The sequence below is a fragment of the Chelon labrosus genome (genome assembly GCF_963514085.1).
Source record: "Chelon labrosus genome assembly, chromosome: 7".
Lineage (NCBI taxonomy): Eukaryota > Metazoa > Chordata > Actinopteri > Mugiliformes > Mugilidae > Chelon > Chelon labrosus.
In genome coordinates, this window is record NC_140343.1 from 21,919,167 (window position 1) to 21,931,524 (window position 12,358).

A 12,358-nucleotide genomic window follows, 5' to 3' on the forward strand; every position below is an offset into this window, starting at 1 on the left:
ACATTAATATTTACATTAACAGTGTGCATATAGGAGTTTCATTGTGCTTTTGTAGTTTGAAATTTCCAACTAACCCATCTGCAGCTCTTAAGCTTCCAGTACCAAAAAGGTTGCGGATTGAACGGGAAGCCGAGAGCTTTGCGTCTCGAGAGTAAAACACCATGCAGATATCTTTGGTTATGACTGCAGGCTGTGTGCAGTTCTCCATCTGCAATTGATAAAAGATGAGGGATTTTCAACAGTGTTCCTCTAGAGTAACTTACACATTACCTCTGATACTGTAAGATCTGTTTCTGTTTCTGATGAATGCAGGCACTGTATTGTACCTCCACGTAAGCCGAGAGGGTCATGTAGATCTTCTCCCCGTATGGAGTGACTCGATTAAGTAGCAAGGAATTGTGCATGGAGCTATCCCAAGCAGCCTCGAAGCGGTAGAAAGTCCTGAAATGTAGCCAACAAATTGAATCAGCTGTCAAAATTTAGGTTGCTGTGCCAAAACTAACAAATTAGCTGTCAGAGCTATACTGTGGTAAAGGTTTATCCTGTTGATGTTAACATACTAATCAGAAAAAATAAAAATTACTTTATAAATAACTATTTATACAGAGGTATGCACTAAAATTAGATCTGATACACTTAGAGCATAATGGCATTAGGCATAATTATCTTTCTAATGGAAATGTACAATATTCTTCTCAATAAAACAAGTTCAATACTAGCTAATACAATAGTCTTGCATGCAGCAGGCTGACTGAGGTGAAGCTCTGCTTTGTACAAAACACCACAGAGAAGCAAAGGGAGATGAGATGACTACTAGTACAGAAAAAGGAAGGGGAGGGGTGAGAGACAGCCAGACAAAATGAGGGACAGGGCAGTGAAATACCTATGGTCAACTCCCAAGGAAATGCTGTGAGAAAGAAGAAATCAGCAAAAGAATAGAAAGTGAGAGTCAGGAAGTATGTTGAGGTTGTGCGCTTGTGTGGCTGGGATGGTGTTTGTCTTTTTTCACACTAATATCTCATCAGGTAAACACTGCCATGGATAGTACAGGTCACCCATCAGAGGTCATTGAGAAATCATGTGGACAGTGTTGATCTGTTTGATAAAATCTGTCATCCTGCTCAACCACTGAAAAGGTCAAACAGCAGTACATGACCATTCCTCAAGCGAAACAATACTTCTTTCTGTTACGCCAGTGATTTACTCCATATATCAATGTACACAATATTTCCCCATGTCACCCGAGGGGAAATAATCACACACTGAAACCAGTTAATATTCTGGCATGCAGCCCGGTGCAGCCTTAAATCTAAAAAAGATAATCCAAGCAAGGTTTGTGAAAGGAAAATGTTTCTGTAAACCACAAAAACAAGCTGAATGGACTCTTCATGAGGTTCAGATGTTGGCCCACTGGCCTTGGACTGAAGTGACCTTGTGGGAAAGTGAACAATGTGTCACCCCGTAGAAAGCAAACAGCCGTGCACTGAGCTGACGCTGTAGAAAAGAGAACTCACTGCTGCTCTGTGATTAGAGGGGTTCAGGGTAAGATGTCCTTTATTAAGTAATTAGCAAGTTCATTAACACGCACACAAATTCACACATCACACTTCAACACATGCACACCTCTTTCCCAGAAGGAGAAACCTGTTCGCTTATACTACAAAGAAGCAATTTCCTCTTCTCACTACACCAACATGTGCTTCTCTGCATTTTACTACCTCCTAAACATGTGGGAGCCAGCATTGAAGTCATGCTGCTGGCGTAACATGTGAGGAACCGTTTGTTTCTGGTGTTTGGCAGAGTTTCACTGAGGTACCAGAAAGATTTAGAAATATTCACAACATTGCAGCAATTTTGGTTAAAGTGCTACTGGTGAGGTAATGGTTCACTGGATTACATTTTAATAGCTGCATTTGAATTGCGTGCCAGAGTGGGTACTGTAAATGATGTGATCCATATTACGGCACTTGAGTAATAGTGGGCAACTAGAGTTCCTGTTAATATTCTGTAGCTGTGATGGGAAGTCTCTGACTCTTGGGATTAGAGGCAATGAAAGCAATAATATCCATGGATTCAAAATATTGCTTCTCTCTAAAGGTCAACAAAATTAAAATAATAAACATTTTACCACTTTTCAGCATTTTGTAAATAATCTTGCTAAAGTCATGATGCCTGTAATTCCAAACTTTGTTAATAATGGATTACTACCACCCTCTAGTGGCAAGAAGTACGACACGTCCAGTTCTTTGAAAATGGTTCAGTTAAACCACTGAAACTCATTTAATCCTGTTGGATTGAACTTTGATGCCTTTAAAATTTAAATCTACAAATAAATGACCATCTTTAAACAAACAGGTCAAAGACGGTGTAAAAACACTGGCAGACTTTATAAACTGCTCCTTCTGCATCGAAAAAACAATACAAGGTTGTCCTAAATTTGACTTTTTAAAATCACTTTCTAATTCCTATGTTTTTGAGGCAACTGCTGAAGTGGAAATGGAGAGTTTGATTCTGGCCCCACGACACCTCCAGCAGAGACACAGCCAAGGACAGTCCACTTGAAGCAAAGCAGAGCCATGCAGACCCTGTCCACCATAAACCAAAGCCTGATAATAGTTCAAACACACATCCAGCACAGCAAGAGGACTGGGGACATGCAGAACGACATCCCTCACTTTATATGAGGGGGAGAAAACAAAGAGGCACAGATGACTTGCTGACAGTAATGACAGAGTAGGAGGAAGGTAATGAAATCACTGAAGGCCGACAGCAAATAACAGTGCGTACAGCATGTTAGAAAGATGAGGTGTTTGTGAAACTTAAGAGCATGAAAACAAAGGCAAATAATATACCTAGGCATGTCCGAATCAAGAAACTGTCTGCAAAAGCAAAAAACAACATTCTGTTAGTGGACTGGAGGGAGAAAAATGTTAGCATCCATGTATACCTTGATGTTAGTGTTTGCAAGACTGAGCGGAGACCACACTGGACCTCAGCCTGACCTGGGGCTGAGCCTTTCAACTTAATTCTTGGCCACTAAGACCATAACAACAACCACTAAGTGTTGGGAAGCATCATGAAGCATCACGGTCACTGATCCAACGGGGAGATGGGTTAGTTTGGAGTGGAGCATTATTTACTTTAGATTGAAATGCAGTAAACTCAAGTCTGGGTGATGCTGTTGTTTGTGTTGCTCAGCTGAAGGCTTAAGTAATGAGCTAAAACAACAGAGCCAAAAATCACTGTAAATATACAAATACACTGTTATGTGCCTAAGTTATGAGTTTTGTAGTGGTACCAATAATAATAATTATACTTTCTTTCTTGAAAACATGCCATCGTATCATTAACTCCCATGCTATACTCTTTAGTCTTAAAATATATCTATCGCCCACTACTGGTCTGCTGCAAAACAAAACTGAGCAATACACATTTCACCATAATGTATACCAAGGCTAGCGATTGCATATGTAGAAAACCCAGAACATGTTTTTCTTAAATGGCCTTAACAACAACCTTCCAAAGTTTTTCCTATGGTGAATTTTATGAACTTTGTGAGTGTCAGTAGGATGTTAGTGATGCCACTGGTCTGTTGTAGGGAATCCTTCAGAATACACTGTCTCCATTATTTAGCTTTTCAAAGACACTAAATCCTTACAAGGATCTCTGAATCCTTAACACAACGTATTATTTGTCTAAGTTTGTTAATCATAAATATCAAGAGTCAAGAGAAATTCTGAAATGACACTGTGTTGTGCCTTAAAATAGCTCAAAGTGTTCTAGTCATTCTAATCTAGATCGGATATAGTCAGTATATGCTGCTGGATATCTTAAGGACATGCACTTTTATTTTTGTATTGGGTTGAACTAAATATTATTTAATATAGAGCAGCTCATACAGTGTTACAGTAAAACCAAAGCTCTCATCTCAAATTAGAGACAAGGTTGTTAAGGACTATAAACTGTATTGTGGTTAGTAGATCTAATCATGGTGGACAGATGTGATGGGTTGTTAAAGGAGAGGTGGTAAACACGGTGAGATGCAACACACAGGTGTAATAATGACAAACAACAAGAGCACAGATTAACAGCAAAGAGGGTCGCGCAGCCAGCATGGACAAGTGAATTCCTAACTACATGTGCGACTGGTCTGACATTACATTTCAAAAAGATGCTTATACAAATCAAGGAAAGTTTGATTCACTTATGGTCACTCTAGATGTGAACTCCTACAAAGAGGGAATGCAGATACATTAAAAAAGCCAAGAACGCAAAGGAACTCGCTGAGGTTTCTGGTAACTTTGGAGTTGTGCCTCTGCTGCCATGCTGTTTTTGGACAAGTACGGACGGTACTTTATGCCATGCATTCACCCCGTGTGCCGTGTTCCAGTGCAGGAGCTGCCACAACAGTAATAAAGCGAGTTTCGCTTGATAAAAAAATCTGAACATTACTGTACAGTGGTTTCCAAATCAGCCAAGCTGCCACAGGTTTTACATCAACCATATTAATTCAAATGTCATTGAGAGAACAAGACATTTAAATAGCAAAATATTTTGCTTTTTAAATGTAAAACATCAGTACATACCTGTCATCTTGCATGGGCTTGACATACCCAGAAGACAAGATGTTGAGAGAGAGAATATTGGGGTCAATGATGGTGTCATCAGCTTCAGGGGTGTTGCGCAGCCGTCCTGGGAAAGCACAAGGGAATCAGTGAGAACAGCTCATACAGACTGTTTGTGAAATGTTTGGTTTTCAGGGTTAGAAAGCCTGCAAACCAAACTTACCCACAACAAGTTCACGGACTTCCTTCCATTCCATGTCTCCTCCGGATTCATGTACAATGGTGACAGTGATTCTCCTCTGGAGACCCTGTAGAAGTGAAGGAAAAGCGACATGGTTAAGAATCAGTACATCTGAAATATTCAATTATATTTACTCACAAAGTAACTCATATACCTGGTGCAGTAAAAATGTGCCATGGCAAGGCATTCCTCCTCTGTGGTCCACCACTGCAGGGATGTAGCTGGGATAACACAAATGAAAACAAGTGTCACAGATCAAGTGCTGGTGATTTTCTGTACAAGAGAAAATTGAATGGTCCAAAGATTTTAACATGTTAGTCCAAGCTCTAGATGCTTGACTGAGGTGACACAAGACACTCACTCTCCATTGGCCTCCAGCTCACAGATCTCAAAGAAGACCATGAGATCATATTTAGAGTGGCAGGGTCCTGCCTGCGGACGGGTCACGGCTGTCAGCTTGGTGGCAGGTACTGTGTTGAAAAAGGATTACAGAGAAGGTTACACAGGCAGACAGAGTGGAGGGAAATTTAAAGCAGACTAGGGGCTAACAGCAGGGAGGTGACAACAGCTGCCTACCCTACAGAGGAAAGAAAGGGAGGAAAAAAGGAAATCAGTGATACAGGGAGAAAGAATCTGTAGAGCTTTTGCTTTGTGACACCCCTCTATTGTATTCTTCTAATTTTAGTAGTTCCTCAAAAGGAGTTCAGAGTTTAAAAAGTGAGAGTCACTTGTTGCCGATGAGTTGGGCCCAACCTGAAGCAGAAGTCTAATCTATTCAGTAGTATGTTATACATATAATATGTAGTAAGCACTAAAATGTGTTGTACACTTGCAAAAACCCCAGATTATGAATAAAGTACAGTATGATTTAAGAATTATGGAATGCAGCTAGAGTAGCTTTTAAATGTCAAACATTTTAAATTTTACATCTGGAAGATATGAATTTCCCCTGAAAGATCACTAAAGTCTTATCTTATATGTGCAATAAGTAACTATGCAGTACCATGTATAATATATTTACATTCCCATCTGAGAGATTATCATTCATGACTGACAACTGTAGAAGAAAGGCACTGTGATCCAGTTCAAAAGGAGCTCAAAGAGGGAACTGCAAGGAGAATGCACCACGTAGGTCAACAGTGAACACACAGTACACCCGAGAGCCAATCCAACTGTAGAATCCTGACTCATGAAAACTCCCTTTTTATATCAATTAACTTCAGTTTTACAGTCTGTAACAGTCAGTTACTAGTGAGTGCAATATACACCACACTACAATATACTGATAGAGAATTTTAAAAACTGTAGAAATGCATTAATTGTAATGTGGTATAACAGTCACTTGGTTTTGGAATATCTTTTAAGTCCCACTAAGATAAACACTTGATATAAAAAGGTTTTCAGAGACAGGATTCTCTTGGATCTGACATCAAAAACCAACCCGGCTTCTGAGCTTTAATAACTGAACAGATAGAGGTGGGTGGAGCGGGGAGCTGAGCTCGCTCGTTTCCTTCCAGTAAGAAAGAAGCCGCCAAGCCAGCAGCAGACAGAGCGTGGTCTGACAGCGAGTCCACCAGCAACCCATTAAACACATCTGGGACCAGGTATCGGATCAGCTCCAGTGATTTCTCCCGGTCCGGCGAGGCATCAGTGTCCACTGCTCACACCCAACAACATGAAGCTGAGATGACATGCCTTGCAAGCACACTGGTACAAAGACATTGTAACATAAATAAATGGTGAAATTCAAGCAAAGCAACTCCAGCATGGAGTTTATTTACCTGGTTTAGACAGGGGCATCACTCGTGGAAACTGTCTTCTGCAGGGGCGTAGTGGACTGGACACAACAATAACACACAGTTCCATGTTCATCATCTCTTTGTCTGTGCAGTAAATTTGATTTACTTAGTTTCATGAGCAGACGTTGTACCTGATGACGTCTTTACAAATAGGAAGGAAAGGCTGTTTCTGGTAGTGTCCAAACACCTCAAACACAATTGGCTGAGTCTTGATATAGTCAACAAAGGATTTAGTGACTTCAACAGCAATCTGTTAAAATAAAAGACGTTTAAGTACTTGACCTATTAAAATCTGTTGACATACAGTACACCATGACATACGTATATGCGTTCATGCCTCTTACATTCTGAACATGGTAGAAGCCTAGAGGAGGGCCACGGCCTGTGTTTTTTAGGGGTTCAGTGGAGAAGGCCTCGTCATGACGGTGGATGAAACTTCAGTCAAAACAGAAAAAGACAACAATTTACACAAGAAACATGTAACTGTAAAAAGAACATGATAAATTTCAGGGGTACTGATGTACAATTGAAACAATTAACTGCTTACTTGAACTGGCAGAAGATATCAGCATATTCTGCAGAGATGCTGGAGGCCTGAAGGACAGTCACTCTGAAGGTAAAGATATTACCAATCCTCAGGTGCTCCGGAGTTGCATCTAGTGTGCCATCCAGACTGGCCTTCAGTGGATTTTCTGGCTCGTCTGAACCGGCTACGAGGAGCACAAAAACGAAAAACAGATACAGATTGAAGCTTTCATTCCAGGTAGTTGAGTTGAGTCAACGCTTTCTGCCCCCACAAACCAGGGTTGAAATGTGTTAGATTAAAATTTAGCTCAACAACTGTGGCTGATTTCTTGGCCTTTTGCCATTTTTAGCCCTCCAATCCCAAATTTACCTCAACAGATTCCGATGTATTTCCCTAATAATTTATCAGTCAAGACTTCCTGCTGCTGTGAGGCTATTTAACTAAACCTGCTCCCAGTAGACCACATGCATATAACTAATACTGTATTTAATTTGCTATTTTTTGCATTTATTCAGTGTTTAATTTTCTATCTCTAATTGCTGCAACACTGCAAAATGTCCACACTGTGGGATAAATAAAGAACTAGCTTATCTTAACCTGTGTGAGACAATTATCAGGCTGAGAATGACACCATACAGACACTTACACGCACGTTCTATGTGTCTGTTCATTCTTAAATTACGATTACCCGCACATGTGTTGTTGTTGACTTCATCAGCTGATGGTCCCATTTCTGCATTCTGACCCTCCCCCTCCACTATTCGAAGCTCCTCCTGAGAAATCCCTGTGCGGGACAATCCCACAGAGCAGGTCTCTGACTGGAACTGAAAACGGACACAACAAACTGGTTAGCATGTAAGTATAAACAGTTGAATCCTACATCTACTGCAATAACTACAGTGTGAGTTCCTCTACCTTCTCGTACTGCTGATCCTCAAATGAGATTTTGGCTGTGCCTGACTGCCTCACTCCCGAGCCGTAGTCTGGAGCTTCCTCATCAGCTGGAGGGAAACACAGAGCACCTTCACTTCACTCCCTCCAGAAGTTACACACAGCTTGCCCAGTCAGTCGAGTCATGCAGGTTGGTCTCAACACCTGTGAGGCTGAGGATCCAAGCCTTACCTGATATGGCCTGAACTGCCACTCGGAGGAAGCCCTTCACCTCTCCCTTCTCACTGACGATGGCCACGCGGTGGACGAGAGGAACCGGGTACAACAGATTGCTCAGATAAACAAAAGCCCTAAACAAGTAGCAAGAAGATAGAGGGGAATAAAAGAATATTAAAAACAACCGAGCGAAGGAGCAGGGTTACACTTGATAAAAATTTCACTGGACTAGACAACAGAACACAGAGCTGCAAAGCAACCAAACAGAAGCTGGGACTGCTCTTGCGATGGCCACGGCTGCCCTTTACTTTTGCTTTGTAGGGGCTTTTCCTCACCATCCATAAATGATATTATCACTATTATGGGTGGCATGCAATATCCCTAGACTTTTGCTGGTTGGTGAAGCTAAGGAGCATGTGTCTAAGGGTAAACTTTAAATTCTTTCAAAATATTGAAAGCCAGCTCAGTACTACTACAGCTGGACAGAAGATATTCTCCTTGTGATCAATGACCTGATTTTGCATTGATTAATGATTATATGTTAATGTCTTACAAACATGCCTCAATAAGAAAATACTACACTACTGAGACCTTGAGGCACTGAGTATTTACCTAATGTTTGAAAATACTTACGGGGTCATGACAGCCTACGTTTTCAGAAATATGGGAACAAATGAAATGCTTCTTCTCTTTCATGGTTTTCTCTGTCTTGCCTTTAACTACAACACTGGATCTTGTGGCCAGGGACCACGTTTTCCACGAGTCAATAGGGGTAGACATTTAAGGGTGGAGAGTGTAAAAAGGGAGAGGATTATGACAAGATTGGTGAGGTGCAAATAAGGCATGCTCAGGACAAAAAAGGTGAACAAAAATGCTTTCGACTTTCCGACTCAAAGGAATCAAAAGCAAATGGAACAGAAATCATCATACGCAACATGGCTCAGCTTGAATAAAACTGCCAACAGCTTGACATATTGTATGCTACACCAAAAATCAACGAATGACATCAGAAATCAAAGTGCACCTCCTGGGTTGAGGTGGTAATTTGTACAAAATAGGGTAAATAGTTCATCCTCAGGCGTATTCAGGTAGAAATTGACAAAAAAAGTCAAAATGAAAAGACGTGTGCTCTGGCATGCCTAAAAGAGACAGCTGCAGTAGAAACCAGCTCTTTCATCTTGAGGTTTTGAGTCTACCTTGAACATTTTGCTTCTTCATATGAATAATTTCAGGACTTATTCAGGCTTCATAGCACAGTTGGAACATTTCACAGCGGGTTCTTGTGTTATGCAAAGCAGACGCCAATATACTCCATGTGAATGTCAGTACTTTGGCTAGTGAATGCTATTTTTATTTATTTTTTTTTTACAATCCACTACTTTGTGCGAGACACAAATCTCAAACAGTCGTTCAACATCAGCGCTGCTTGGATTTCAGTAGAAACAAGTGGCATGAACCGAGCACCAGCCTGGACTGACTTGAGTTACTTGTTTGTAGAACTGTAATATGAGCGGAAAGCATTTAGTTAGTGCAAAAAAAGCAAAATAAGACAAGCATCTAATTAACATGTGATTAAAAGCAAAAGATAACTTGAAGCCCAGAAATGTCTACTCCAGTGTCCATTCAGGAAATGTCCTTGAAAAAAACATAAAAATCTGTGTAGTGAACATTTGTGACAATGACAACTGAGACAAGAAACTACAGAGGCTGGTTTGATTTTGAGTGATCAGCAAGAAGTGTGTAAGAAGCTACAACTTGGAGTTGAATACAAATAAAATCCCTCAGCTCCATGTTGACAACATTACAACCATTACCTGTCCTAGCAGGACAAAAATCTGCGAATAAACCAAGAAGCAGCTACGTAAGAAAAATTAAAGACACTCCGATGCATGGCAAGTTTTATGGATACCTTGTCCACAACAGACTGAGGACTTTGTGAGAAGAAATTCTTGTCTGGTGCATGTATTATCAGTTGTATTTTCTTTAATCTATGCTATCATCAAGGGAAACAGACCCTGTGTCTCAGTGTGAAAGAGCTAGTTTCCTCCATCAGCATGCTCCTGAAACCTCACCAACCTTCCTACTACACTGAATAATGGTGAGCGGTCGTAAAAGGGATCCTGGCCTTCGCTGGAGCCACGGCAGAGCTCTCCCTCATCATCATCATCATCATCATCATCATCATCATCATCCTCTGCCCCGAGCTCCGAGCTCGGGTCGTCCAAAAAGATATCATCGTCCAGGTCCTCCAACTCCTCAAACTCCTCCAACTCCCCTTGACCCTCCCGCTGTGAGTCAGCCAGCTCAGTAATTTCAGAGTTGGAAAGGGTTGGGGATGGGGTAGGGTCACTCATGCGTTCGCTCATGCACGTGTTGAAAATGGGGTTTCTGGTGCAGCCAGAGACATGGGAACTAGGTTAGTACAGTTGGACAGAAAGAACACACTTCAAACAAGAGGGGTGGTAGAGAAATATAGAAAAATCTTCCTCCGTCCCTTTGAGCTGTCAGGTTTAATTGAGAGAATTTAGCTGATGCAGAAAGGACAGATGGAAGAATGCACACAAGCTACACATGTTGTGGAAGGTATTAAACTACTGCAGCTGCAACTGACACTGTCTAGGAATAAGTATGAAGTAAAACCAGCCCTCCATCACAAGCCTACTGAAATTGGTAAGTTTACTGGCTGCTTGAACTATATATATTTATATATATATATATATATGCGTGTGTGTGCGTGTCTTGGGATGGATACAGTTTAGCATTTAAAATAATTTAAAATAATTCAACCTCGATGTCACTCTTCAGGGAAACATCAAATTAAATGTGGAGCATTTGGCTACATGTACCTGTAGTCCTCGTCTCCTGTGTGGAGAGAATGAGCTGACATTTTTAGATTACTGCCTAATCATTTCTGCTTGTCTTGCAGGAGCTAAGTGACAATAAAGCATTGATATGCTGCATTTTATGTAACAAGGGCATGTGACTCCCTTCCAAGGAGAGAGAGAGAGAGAGAGAGAGAGAGAGAGAGAGAGAGAGAGAGAGAGAGATAAAGAATATGAGAGAGAGTTGTGTAAAGAAAGATTGGGAGGCTATGTGCCAAAGAGTGGGAGAAAGAAACAGCAGGTTTTGAGTAGGAGGACTGAAGAAATGACGTTCTCAAATGTCCCACAGACAATTTTCTCATGAAGATGGTGGGTCTCTCACCAGCTGGCATGTACTATTATAAAGATTTGTCTGTACTGACCAGTGGTGCTCTGTAAATTCTTCACACAAACACAATATTTAAATTAGTTGAAATGGAAGGATTTGATGATAGTGGTCCACTCAGTCCAGACTGAATGAAGTGGAATGCAGACTAAATCATGCGGCGGGTGTCTCCATCTTTTTGTATGTGGCAGCTATGGCCCACGGCCTCTCATAATCCTGAATGGAGAAATTCCTTCTTTATTTCAATGCCAGCGGTGCTCAGCATTTACCTGCCAACAAGGCGGAACCATGGGAAGCGATCATAGAAGGGGTCGCCTCCTGTCATCGCATTCTCACAGTCCTCAGTGGTAGTGTGGGGCACATCAGCAGCTCGATCATACATCTCTCTCATGAGATCGAGCCTCTGCCTGCAGAAAACAGTAACAATGATCACATTGAGACATTTGAGTAAAAAGACACAGCATGAAGTAAATGAGAAGTGTTATTGCTGTGAATCTTGGGCAATTTGTTTTTGTTTAAATTGTTTCTAATTAAATAGGTTGGCTTACAAGCTACAGAGCAGCCCACAGGAGCCTTAAATGATACACTGACAGAACTTGCAGAGCTACATCTATGGTAATATGTTGATATACACGTTCCATGACTTTAAGAACTTGTATGCAAAGATTTGGTGTACGTTCAGCTACCTTAATTTTTCTAATGTCCAGTAGTGAGTGGCTCCATTCTTCTGATCTTGCACCTCCACTGCCACAATGGTGCGAGGGAAATGTCTCTTTTCTCTGTCTTTAGCTGCCTCTGGTGGCAGCAGATCAGGAGGCAGGGGGGAGTAGAGAGTGTCTGTCAGCAGCACAAACTGGAACTGAACCTGCAGGGGAACAGGAAGGAAACGAATTGTCAAAGAGTTGTATTGTAA

General features: G+C 41.2%; 1 protein-coding gene across 1 annotated transcript in view; it reads right to left on the bottom strand.

Moving 5' to 3' along the window:
* Positions 1–12,358, bottom strand: part of kif1aa (kinesin family member 1Aa) — a 31,652-nt gene that overhangs the window by 3,065 nt on the left and 16,229 nt on the right. Inside the window, exons 22-39 of the mRNA XM_084548602.1 lie at positions 12,132–12,310; positions 11,715–11,852; positions 10,315–10,626; positions 8,254–8,372; positions 8,047–8,132; positions 7,820–7,955; positions 7,153–7,315; positions 6,950–7,040; positions 6,737–6,855; positions 6,588–6,643; positions 6,248–6,463; positions 5,168–5,276; positions 4,961–5,027; positions 4,789–4,873; positions 4,587–4,692; positions 2,853–2,879; positions 327–441; positions 75–208 (exon numbers count right to left, since the gene is read on the bottom strand). Coding sequence (XP_084404728.1) covers positions 75–208; positions 327–441; positions 2,853–2,879; positions 4,587–4,692; positions 4,789–4,873; positions 4,961–5,027; positions 5,168–5,276; positions 6,248–6,463; positions 6,588–6,643; positions 6,737–6,855; positions 6,950–7,040; positions 7,153–7,315; positions 7,820–7,955; positions 8,047–8,132; positions 8,254–8,372; positions 10,315–10,626; positions 11,715–11,852; positions 12,132–12,310 — 2,258 coding nt within the window. The remainder of the gene's footprint in view (positions 1–74; positions 209–326; positions 442–2,852; positions 2,880–4,586; positions 4,693–4,788; positions 4,874–4,960; positions 5,028–5,167; positions 5,277–6,247; positions 6,464–6,587; positions 6,644–6,736; positions 6,856–6,949; positions 7,041–7,152; positions 7,316–7,819; positions 7,956–8,046; positions 8,133–8,253; positions 8,373–10,314; positions 10,627–11,714; positions 11,853–12,131; positions 12,311–12,358) is intronic.